The sequence below is a fragment of the Loxodonta africana genome, chromosome 12 (assembly GCF_030014295.1).
Source record: "Loxodonta africana isolate mLoxAfr1 chromosome 12, mLoxAfr1.hap2, whole genome shotgun sequence".
Taxonomy (NCBI): Eukaryota; Metazoa; Chordata; class Mammalia; order Proboscidea; family Elephantidae; genus Loxodonta; species Loxodonta africana.
Window position 1 is genome coordinate 12,120,572 of NC_087353.1, and position 12,743 is coordinate 12,133,314.

Here is a 12,743-nt window from a genome sequence, read left to right on the forward strand (position 1 = left end):
GAAGAAAGAAAAGAGAAATGAGGCCAAATCCTTGTTTCTAGCCAAAATATACCTCAAGTATTTGGTGGGGAGCCACTGTGACCCACACACATTGCTTTTCTTTATCTTCCCCTCCAATCTCAACCTCGTGCTTGTGCCCTTTTTCTTCCCTCTAATAGTAATCTAAACATGTACATCCAGCTTTTCAAATATTCCTAAACAGCCTCGGCCTGTCTGGCATTTCGGTGTGATATTTACCTCCACCTCCGCTGAAAGGGTACTTTTCCCCCACAAGTTGGCTAAGGAAACGAAGGTGAGCTGGGTCACTGGGTAGAAGTGCCACGGGCATTCGGAATGCCATCAAGAGAAACACGTGGTGTGGTGACCACAGGACAGCTTAATTCCAGCACAACGTGGGCTCCTTGTATTCTCGATCATGGCGATGTGAGCTGGGAGGAAGGTGCAGCTGACTGTCATTAACTTTACTCCCACCCCTAGAAAGCTTCTGATGACTGGTTTTTAGTAACTCCTCCTTTAAAGGAAATTTTCACCCTCCGAGACACAAGGCGATTTGTATGACTACTCTTGAAGCACCACTTGGGAAATGGGGCACAACAAGAACACACTGAGGCTTCCGTGATTTTGACTTGGCTTCCACTAGCTGTCAGGACAGCAGTCATCTACAGCTAAGTACATGCCTTTTCACAGCTGGGGAGCCTCTTTATCATCAGGAAGAGACGGAGAAGCATCAAATTACCCTGTTGTGGCCAATGAGACATCCAGCCAAAAGCAATAATGATGCATTGCCGACACTCAACATCACACCTTCACAGTGAGCTGACACAAGAGAGCGATACTCTCAGAAAATAATTACCTTCTTCCTGCGCTTACCTGTAGAGTTCCAGGAAATCTCCCCTTTATCAGGGCCCCAAAAGATGCTGGTGTAAGCATTACATAGCCCGTTGCCATTGAGTTGATTCCAACTCATAGCGATTCCGTTGTTGATTCCGGCTCGTAGCTACCCTATAGGACACAGTAGAACTGCCCCCATGGGGTTTCTAAGGAGCAGCTGGTGGATTTGAACTGCCAACCTTTTGGTTAGAAGCTGAGCTCTTAACCACTGCGCCACCAGGGCTCCAATAAGCTTTAGATAGGTAGGCGCAAACTGCCAGGAAATACGAAGAATTCGGTCAGTCTGCAGTCAATGATCAGCGGTCACTAGCAGTATATACATTGTATCTATTGATAAATGTATTCAGCTAACAGTTTAATCAACTGATTCAAGGAGAAATCTAATTCTCTGAAGAAAAAAAACCACACACAATATAATACATACATTGTATCTATTGATAAAATGCATTCAGCTATCATCAAACTGATTCAGGGAGAAACCTAATTCTTTGAAAAAGAAAAACCACATATAATATAAAGAGTTTCAAAGAGATCTTTACCTATTCCTGAAAAGTGAAAAAAGTGTTATCAATTACATGTGTAATACTGGGATTGACTTCTTTTAGCCTCAGTTTCTTTAACAGTAAAAACGGTTGACAAACATAACCTAAAATATGTTAAAATATGATAGGATAAGATAAACTGAAAATAGTTGAAGACATCATACCAGATGTGTACAATTCAGTAAAAGCACCATCCTGGGTTCAGTACGTTCTGCTCAAGCAGCCAGCTGTCTGCTTAACTCACTAAATCCAATGAGGAAATTACTCTATATAATATCGAAAGTCCTTTTTGACCAGGACACTCTATGATCACATCTTATGTAGGTTCCTCCTCCTGTCTAAGACAGGCTGTCTCAGCCAGAGTAACTGGTTTGTCATCTATTTCAATGCCACAGGCAGTGTGGAAAGAGCCTGTTATATTTGATTCATTAAAAAAGTTATGCAATATACTGAGTAAATGGAAGAAGCTACAACATTTAATAAACTTAGAACTGAAAAGAACATCAGAAATCAGCCAAAGTCACCCCCATTTTACACAAGAGGAAACTGAGGCCCAAACAGAAATGACTTGCCCCGAAGATAGATCGCTAATTAGCAATCAATCAAGATCTGAAATCAGAGCTCATGGTTCCTGGCTCGTAGCCCATCATTTCTGTGATAAATAACTATAAGCTGACTGAAGATGCAATCAAGAGAAGAGGAAGTATGTTAGAAAACAAGGTGGCTTTATTATCTTCAAAAGGAATAATGCTCATATAAAACATTATTTTTATTTATTTTCCAAAAAGGACTAGCTTAAAGATTTTAAAAACACTCTCAGAACTTATCCAGATTAAGCTAGGTTTATAGTCTCAGCACCTGAAACAACTTCCAAATCACAATTTGATCACCCACAATGGCTCCTTTTGGAAACCCTGATGGTGTAATAGTTAAGAGCTACTCTGCTAACCAAAAGGTCAGCAGTTTGAATCTACCAGGTGCTCCCTGGAAACTCTATGGGGCAGTTCTACTCTGTCCTATAGGGTCACTACGAGTCGGAATCGACAGCAACGTTTTTTGTTTTTTTAATGGCTCTTTTCATTTCATTCATTCCGTAGGGAGACAACTATAGATGCTTCTGGTGTTGTAAAGTCAGACTGACTCGATATCAATCCCAGCTACACCATTCAGGAGCTGAGTAACCCTGGGCAAATCCTACTTAATCTCTCTGGGCCTCAGTTATGTTATCTGTACAATAGGGATAATAACAGTACCTACTTGACAGCATTATTGTGAGAAATAAATGAGTTAACACACGTAAAGCTCTGAAAACAGGGCCTCGTTCCAGCAATGGCTCAGTATTACTGTTGTTGTTATAATTAATTCATTTTCCATTCTAATATGTGGAGTGCCTACTTTGTGCTAGGCACAGTTTTTGGTGCTGAGAATACAACATTGAACTTGACCAAGTCCCTGCCCTTAGGAAGCTTTACAGTCTAAAGGCGGAAAATAAACACATAAGCATAAAGATAGCTAATGTAATGTCACACAGTGATAACTGCTATGCACCATGGTCACTGAGACATACCAGGAGAAGTAACAACTCTGGAGCCTGGGGATAGGTACTGCATTCTCAGATGCTGCCAGACGTTCGCAACGGTGCCATTGTTCGGCATATGTTTGGGAGTTCCATTCTGGAGCTGCTCTCAGGGCCAAATGACAAGTCAAAAAGAAAACCAAACAAACCCAAAACATCATTGATCCTCTTGATTTCGATCCAAAACAGCATCCTTGAACACAATTGTATTCACCAGACTAAAATTTCCAAAACTCACATTCCATGTCTAATAATTCTCTTTGACGTTGCCAGAGATACTTCAAAGAATGTGCATGACAACATCAAATGCTGATGAATACCCAGAGAAATGGTATCGCTCATGTTTTATTGATGGGAATGTAAGATGGTGTAGCCACTCCAGAAAAGAATATGCCAACTTCTGACAGCTAAACATTTACTTATCATACAATCCAGCATTTGCATTCTTGGGTTTTTATCCAAAAGAGATAAAAACTTATGTTCATATCCCAAAAAAAACCCCAATGCCGTCGAGTCGATTCCGACTCATAGCGACCCTATAGGACAGAGTAGAACTCCCCAATAGAGTTTCCAAGGATCGCCTGGCGGATTCGAACTGCAGACCTCTTGGTTAGCAGCCATAGCAGTTAACTACTAGGCTGCCAAAGTTTTCATATAAAAACTTATAAATTAATGTACATTGCAGCTTTATTCATAATAGCTGAAAACTGAGAAAAACTCAAATGTCTTTCAACAGGTGAATGGTTAAGCAACTGAAGTATATCCACAACAGGGAATACTACTCAGCAATAAGCAGGAACTACTGATAGAGGCAACGACTTGGATTCTCCAGGAAATTAGGCTGAGTGAAGTCAGTATCAAAGGTTACAAAGCATATAATTCCATTTACATACATTCTCAACATGACAAGATAATAAGATAAAGACCGGATTAGTGGTCGGCAGGGGTTAGGGACACGGAGGTGAAGAGTAAATAGGCTGTGGCTATAAAAGGGTGGAGCCCTGGTGGCACAGTGGTTAAGAGCTTGGCTGCCAACCAAAAGGTCAGCAGCTCGAATCCCCCCTGAGCTCCTTGGAAACCCTATGGGGCAGTTCTGCTCTGTCCTATAGGGTCGCTATGAGTTGAAATAGACTCGACGGTCAACGGGTTGTTTTGGTTTTTTATAAAAGGGTAGTTCGAGGAAGCCTCGTGATGAAACTGTTCTATATCTTGACTGTGGTGGTGGTTACATGAATCTACACATGTGATAAAATGGCATAGAACTAAATATACACTCATTAGTGCATGTAAACCTGGTGAAATCTGAACAAGGTAGGAGCCCTAGGTAGCACAAATGGTTACGTGCTAGACTACTAACCAAGAGACTGGCAGTTCCAAACCACCCAGAGACGTCTGCTCTGCCTGGGCTCAAAAAAGAGGCAACATACTTCTCAAAGGTCACAGCTTCGAAAACCCCGTGGAGCAGTTCTACTCTACACACCTGGGGTCCCTATGAGTTGGAACTGATGCCACTGAAACTAACAGCAACAGGTGGACTGCACTGATGTCAACTTCCTGTTGTATTATAGTTATGCAAGATGTTACCACGGGGGGGAACTGAAGGGAGTATAGGACCTCTCTGTATTCTCTATTACAACTGCATGTGAATTTATAATTATCTCCAGGTAAAAAAAATTTAAAAAAGGATATGTAACAATTTATTGGATAACAAAAACAGAATTCATGAAACTCTTTGAATAATGGCAGAAAAATAAAAATAAGTAGCACTCCAGGATGAATTGTGAAGCACAGTTTAATTGGGGTGGGTTAAAATATCAGCAATTACTTCATTGCAAGTTTTTCTTTCATATGTGTGTATGCATGATCCAGATTTAACATGTTAACTTAATATTCATTTCCCTATGACACATACATGGATAGGTGGCACACTTTTCTGGATGGTATATTTTATAGAGTATTTGAACCAAGGGGGGAAGCTGCGGGCAGCAGTCTGACAGCCCCTCGCTTAGCTCCTGATCCCCAGGCAGGGCCAGACTCTGTTCTCTGAGCTGACCTCTAACTTGGCACCTGCCACACGACACTGACGTTTTCTGTATATGTCAATCTCACCAAACTGACTGGGGACCTGGACTCTGTCTCATGCATGTCTGTTCCCCCTGTGACTGGCATATCTCCTGGAAAACACACACACACGCACACCATTTGTTGGCTGGGAAAATGTGGTTATTGTCTGAAATGTGGAAATCTTAATAAACCAAACCAAAACCCATGGCTGTCGAGTCGATTCCAACTCATAGCAACCCTTTAGGACAGAGCAGAACTGCCCCACAGGGCTTCCAAGAAGCGGCTGGTAGATTCGAACTGCTGACCTTTTGGTTAGCAGCCGAGTTCTTAACCCCTGTGTCACCAGGGCTCCGGAAATCTTAATGGTGATGTTTAATCTGCACAGAGATGGCAACTTTGAAAACCAACGCCATTCTGCACTCCAGCAGTAAAGAGACACAGTCTAGGCAATACCTCCTGCAGGCGTTAGGGTTTCCCATGTGCCTTCAAGAACCTTATTCTTCAAGACTGGTTGCTGATTTTAATATTCAACACACCTCTGTAAGGAGAAATAATATTGCCCTGGTGATAGCATAATAATTACAAAATAAAATCTATCACAAACTAGGACATAAAATGCATTCCAGAGCCACAAACTGGGTTTTCCCTGAAACACTGCTGTCCTTTACTACTTCAATACCCAAATCCTGACGATGGAAGCCTGAACCTCTCTTCACGTGCCAGCTCCAGATGTTACCTGCAAAGTGAATCCCTCCTCAACTCCTCTAGTAAACGTTAATCGCTTCTTCCTCTGGGGCCCACGGCACAGAGTCCGCAATGATTTCAGTATATATCACAGCATGTCCTGTATCACAGTTAGATGTTTACACTATTGGTCTCCCTCAGAGATTACGAGTCTCTGAGGCCCGGCCCCCCAACCCGCTCACCTTGCTATCCCTAGAGTGTGGCAGAAAGAGCAGATGCTTAATAAACACTACCGAGTGAAACTGAATGGGTAGAGTTGACTAAGACAGAAAAGATGATACAGAGGATGTCTCATACACACATACACACACAAAAACAGAAGTGTTACCATTTTCATATTTCTACACACCATAGCAATACTATGCTCCCGGAGTCCCTTTCAGAAAACATGGCTTTGTAAATTTACCTAGGCTTCAATTATCTCAGCGGTCACGTGTACCAGTATTCCGAGGGGGGTCTCTTGGTGCCTACCAAGTAGCTGCCTGGTAGATGGATGTCATAAAATCGTCTATCCCAACACTCATACAGCAACTGGCCAGGGAGCGCATAATGAAGGGTTTTCACATCTCTCAGTCCCTGGATACTCGATATGACAGATGGGGGAAAATAATATGAGAATGAAGACATGGAGTACTTGGGGATATGCCATGAGCGGGCACACAGTGTATTCATATTTAGTTCACAGAAAAAAAGAAATTATAAGCCTTTAACCCGAAGTCATGAATAAAAAAAAAAAAAATTCACGTGTAAGATTTCTGAATGAAAGCATATTTTCGAAGTTAAAAAGCAATATAAAAATTAAATGCTGTACAGTGACTGACTTGTTTTATTATTACGTCAGGTAACTGTGTACAATGCTGACTTTAGATGAAAAGGAAAAAGAACAGGACGCAGGCTCTCCGACAATGTCTGGGGTAGGATTTCCATAAATGTTTCTAATCTAGGGAACAACTGGGACTGGGGGGCAGGAATCAATTTGTACCATTTTTTTTTTTTTTTTTAAAGAACGAAGTTTTTAAAAGTGTGTAATGTAGCTTCTGCAATATAAAATTTTGTATGAAACTCGAGTACCCGTCTAACCTTCAGGCTTGTTCTGGGTGTATAAAATATGCAGAATCCTACCAGGCCATGTTGCCATGGGCTGTGTTGTCAAGGTGACAGAGTAGCTCCAGGGTCTGCGTGGTGCTTGATGAATCATCAGGGGATTCATGACTGCCTGATTCCAATTCCTTCGGCATCCTCCACACAGCCGCACATGTCAGGACTTTACTGTCTGAAGCTAAGCAACAGAGGATAATGTCAACAGAGCATGGTATGCGGCCCACAGTCTGTACACAGCGCAGCAACGTTTACACAAAATCCATAAGCAGGGCACATCTGCTCTTTAAAATATTTAAAATTGCAGGCAGTGGAGAGAAAAGGCACAGACCCGGAGTCGGCAAGCAGAACAAGGCACAGCTTCGTAATTAGCATATATTTAACCCACTTTTCCCTTGTTTTAAAAACCACCATTCTGTTTCATAAGAAAATTTAATTTCCTCAAAATCGATTTTCTTCCGTTCTTCTTCAACGGTTCTTCAAAAAGGGTGCAAAATGGAGGGCTGGAGATATAATTACCGAGTGCGTGGCGCCTTTCTTTCTAAGACTGACATTAAGTGGATTTTTTTTTTCTCGTCGCTTTATTAGATCCTCTTACACAGACATTAAATACACTGAAAAATATTCCACATGGAAATACTGTCATTAGTATTACTGTACCTCAGTTTACTTATGGTGGTAAGTGTTTGGGAACCAGAAGGTAAAAGTGTTCAGAGGGGTAACAAGCTGAAGTCCATATGGGTTTTACTGGCCACCTCCGCCTGGGCACACCAGACAGAGGAGGTACAGTGCCTGGCGTTGTCACTCTCCATTACCTTCCCAACCACATCAACAATATAGCTTCTCTTATTTTTTTTTTATAACAATAGGGTCCAGACTTATGTGTTCCTGGTGTTGGCTACTCAGTATCCTGCCTTTCTCTCAGAGGCCTGACGTTCCTTATTTTTAAGTTCTGCATGAGTCTGCATTCTTGCAGCACCTTGAAAAGTTACTGTGTGGACTAAGACACTAAAGTCATACGGCATCACTTGTTTTCAGGAAATGTGCTGGGCTATAGGTCTGTGCTCCTCTAAGAAAAATACTTAATACAAAATTTTTTTAAAAAAATCCGATTTAACACTATGAGACAAAAATGTAATCAGAAACTCTGAAATGTAAATCCTTTCAAAACTTGCTTTCCATTCAATGCTAAACTGTATATGTGCTAAACACCATGCCCTTTACAGATGACCTTTAATAAATGATGGTAGAACAATAAACAGGTTTCGACATTAAATCATTAATTGGTAGCAAATGCAGAATTACATTAGAATAAGAAAGAACACTTTCCTATATATTAACTAAGAAAAAAAAATGGCATTATAAAAATGAGAAGGACCTATATTACACCTGAAAAATTTAACACTTCTCATTAGCAACAATGATCCTTCAACCTAAATACCAACTAATCAACCTAGAAATACAGCAGTGAACACAGTGGACAAAATTCCTAGCTTCATGGATATTATTATTATCACTATTATTACCCATGATCAAATAAATAATAAATGGAAGGATCGAGATGTCAACCCAGATTTTCTGATGCCAAATGTAGTATTCATTTCATATATCTTGTTGAGTCTAAAGGAATTATGGTTTAAAGGAAAAGGGTGGGTGGGTGGATGGGTGGGTGGGTGGGTGGATGGGTGGAGGGAGGGAGGGAGGGAGGGATGGAAGATAGATATATCTATAGACACATATTAGTAAAAATCAATTATATATCCATAGATTAGCAGCAAAAGCTTAGAAAATGAAATTTGAAAAATGATATTTATAATAACATTTAAAAATCAAAGACTAAGGAACAACTCTAACTAAAGATGCACATGCCTGTATATGATAAAATAAAAACACACTGCTGAGAAAAATTACAGGCCTAAATAAATGGAGGGATATACCATGTTCATGGGTTGGAAAATTCAGTATTATAAGGAATCCATGAATACCAATCAAAGTTCCAAAAACCAAACCAAACTTGTTGCCGTCAAGTCGATTCCAACTCATAGTGACACTACAGGACGGAGTAGAACTGCCCCACAGGGTTTCCAAGGCTGTAAATCTTTATGGAAGCAACTGCCACATCTTTCTCCTGCGGAGCGGCTGGCAGGTTCAAATGGCTAATCTTTAACCACTGGGCAACCAGGGCTCCTATCAACTTCCAGGAGGCTATTTTATTTTTTTAATAGCACTCAACAAGCTGTTTCTAACGTCCTAAGCTTTATATAGAAACGCAAACAGCCCAGATAGCCCAGAGTCATAAAGAAGACAAAACTGGATAATTTATACTACCAGATATCCATTTAGTTTTATAAAGTACAAAGATAGATAAGAAGCCCAGAGGGAGTAAACCTGTTGCCATCAAGTCGATTCCAACTCATAGCCATCCTAGAGGAGGAAGTAGAACTGTCCAACAGGGCATCCAAGGAGCAGCGAATGTATTCGAACTGCAGACTTTTTGGTCAGCAGTGGAGCTGTTAACCACTGTGCCACCAGTGCTCCAGTAGAGAGAGAATAGAATTCAAAAACAGACCCTTGCTAAAATGGTCAGCTGCTTTACAACAAAAATGCCACTGCAGCATAGTGGACAAAGGTAGTCTTTTCAGTAAATGATGCTGGATCAATTGGATACCCATAATTTTTTAAAAAATGAATCCTGAATCCTACCTCACAACATACTTAAAAATCAATTCTAGACAGACCAAAGATCTAAATATGAAATTCTTTTCTAAAATAATACAATTATTTTCCAGAATACACATTAGAAGATCCTCATGACCTTTGAACAGGGAAAGAATTCTTAAGCAGGGCAGAAAAAACCACTAATCTTAAAAGACTGATAAATCAGACTACTTTAAAATTAAAATTTCTATTCACCAAAATACACAATTAATTGGGCTTCATCAAAATTAAAAACTTCTGCTCTTGGAAAGACATGGTTAAAAAAATGAAACAAAACTTGGAGAAAATATTCATAAAAAAGATATCCCACAATATACATCTAGAATATATAAGCAATTCTTACAACTTAATAAGACAAAACACTCAATTTTTAAAAATGAGCAGAAGATTGGATCAGATACTTCACAAAAGTATATAAATGGTAATCAGTCACATGGGAAGATGCTCAACATTATTACCAACAGAAAAAATGCAAAATAAAACTAAAATAAGATACAATACACACCAATTAGAATGACTAAATTTTTAAAGGACCAGCAATACCAAGTATTGGCAAAGATGTAGAGTGACTGGAACTCTCATACATACATTGCTGGAAAGACTGAAATAGTACAAACACTTTGGCAGCTGAATATTCACTTTCTGATGACCATCCCACTCTTAGGAGAGGTTGTCACATGGTTTGATTAGTTAATAATAAGCTTTGTGACAGCCCCCTACTTCCAACAGTTAAATCTGGCCCAAAGTAATATAGGCCTGGTGATGGTTTTTAACTGCCAGAAGTTAAGCCAAAACACCAAACCCACTGTCACTGAGTCAATTGCAACTCATAGTGACCCTAAGCAATTATCGTAATGACCAGCAAAGCCCGAGTCCCAGCCAAGGAAGCTCAACTAGCAGAGAGTTGTGAAGATGCTTAATAGAAGATGGCAATCCTTGGAGCAATAAAGCTACTTGGAAAGACAAGACAAGAAATTTTAAATAAACCAATGGAATAGGGTACTATTCAGTAGTACTGCCCGGCATATAGGTACGCTGATGTTGTGTGCTGTCAAGTTGACTCCGACACATAGCGACCCTAGGACAGAGTAGAACTGCCCATAGGGTTTCCAAGACTGCAATCTTTACAGGTGCAGATCGCAAGGTCTTTCCTCTCTCAGAGCTGCTGGTGGGTTTGAACCGCTGACCTTCTGGTTAGTACGCAAGCACTTTACCCATTGTGCCACCAGGGTTCCTTCCATATAGATACAGAGAGATATTTAGATGCTGACATACATATATAATTTTAAAAAACCTATATATAATACATATGTACAAATATACATACAGAGCAGGAGGCTGAGGCAAGTCACCTCAGAACAGTCATGATCTTTTACTCAGTTCTGGATCTGAGCCAGCATCAAGACATATAGCCCATTGAAAAAAGAGACACAAAGTGTCATCACGTCCCCTGTTAGAGCGAGAACATAAGGGGGCCAGATAATAAATGAAGTCCCAGCCAAAGTCTGGCTTACAGTAGATCCGTTGGGTCTACAGACCCACCCGGTGTTCATTCCCATGGTGAATGCATAATGGGATTGACATATAGAAAGTTGATGTTACTTCCACGTTGGGTTTGTAGCTTGTGGGGTTAGAGGAAAGGCTACATGGAAGCCTCTGAAGCTGCCACCCACTCCCTTCCACTAACCCCATCCCGTCAGAGGGACGGTGAACTCATGTGCCTCCCTTAAGGATCAAGGATACTAAGAATTTGTTTAATTTACCATTCTGACCTCTGCAGAAAGTCAACAGATCCTGGAGAATAACTGGAGACTACCATAAACCCAACAAAAGTAGCAGCCCTGATAGCAGCTGCAGTGCCAGATGTGAAATCTCTGTTAGAGAAGATTAACATGACCTTGGGTACCAGATATGTAGACACTGACCTCATAATTGCTTTCTTTCTATCCTAATCAAAAACAGGACAAGAACGGTTTGCAGAGAAAAACAATATGCATTTACAGCTTTGCCATACCCATTGCCTTCAAGTTAATTCTGACTCATAGCGACCCTACAGGACAGAGAACTGCCCCATGGGGTTCCCAAGGCTGTTTGGGTGTATCTAGGAAGCTTCTATGACTTTACCTTGGTCAAGTTGTGCCGACTTACCCTACATTGTGTGTTGTCTGGATCCCTTTGTCAAAGTTAACACTTTTCTACTACTAGTTAAGGACTTTTCCTCCCCTCCCTCATAACCATCAAAGACTGTTTGTTTCTCTCTGTGTGTAAACCTTTTCATGAATTTTTATAATATTTGTCTCATACAATATTTGTCTTTTTGTGATTGACTTATTTCACTCAGCATGATGCCCTCCAGATTCATCCATGTTGTTAGATGTTTTGCAGATCCGTCATTGTTCTTTAGCATTCTGTAATACTCCATTGTGTGTATGTACCACAGTTTGTTTATCAATTCATCCGTTGATGGGCATCTAGGTTGTTTCCATCTTTCAGCTATTGTGAACAATGCTGCAATTGAACATGGGTGTATATACGTCTATTCATGTGACGACTCTTATTTCTCTAGGATACATTCCTAGGAGTGGGATTGCTGGATCAAATAGTATTTCTATTTGTAGCTTTCTTTTTTTTCATGTAGTGCCATATAGTTTTCCCACAAGATTGTATCATTTTGCATTCCCACCAGCAGTGCCTAAGAGTTCCGATCTCCTCGCATACTCTCCAACATTTGTTATTTTCTGTTTTATTGATTTGTGCCAGTAATGCCAGGGTGAGACGGTATCTCATTGTGGTTTTGATTTGTATTTCTCTGACCGCTAGAGATTGTGAGCATTTCCTAATGTGTCTGTTGGCCGCTTGAATGTCTTCTTTGGTGAAGTGTCTGTTCATTTCCTTTGCCTATTTTTTAATTATTTGTCTTTTTGTTGTAGAGGTGTTGGATTTTCTTGTAGACTTTAGAGATTAGATCTTTGTCTGATTTGTAATAGTCACAATTTTTTCCCCGTCTGTAGGTTCTCTTTTTACACTTTTGGTGAAGTCTTTTGATGAGCAAAAGTGTTTAATTTTTAGAAGACTCCAGTTATCTAGCTTATCCTCTGGAGCTTGTGTGT

General features: G+C 40.3%; 1 protein-coding gene across 7 annotated transcripts in view; it reads right to left on the minus strand.

Annotated features, from left to right (window-relative positions):
• Window positions 1-12,743, minus strand: part of EIPR1 (EARP complex and GARP complex interacting protein 1) — a 191,067-nt gene that overhangs the window by 66,934 nt on the left and 111,390 nt on the right. For 6 of the 7 annotated variants that reach the window (XM_023550394.2, XM_023550396.2, XM_023550395.2 and 3 more), the window contains one exon: window positions 6,940-7,096. The exons of the other annotated variant lie outside the window; for it this stretch is intronic. In XM_023550394.2, coding sequence (XP_023406162.1) covers window positions 6,940-7,096 — 157 coding nt within the window. The remainder of the gene's footprint in view (window positions 1-6,939; window positions 7,097-12,743) is intronic. 7 annotated transcript variants of the gene reach the window in all.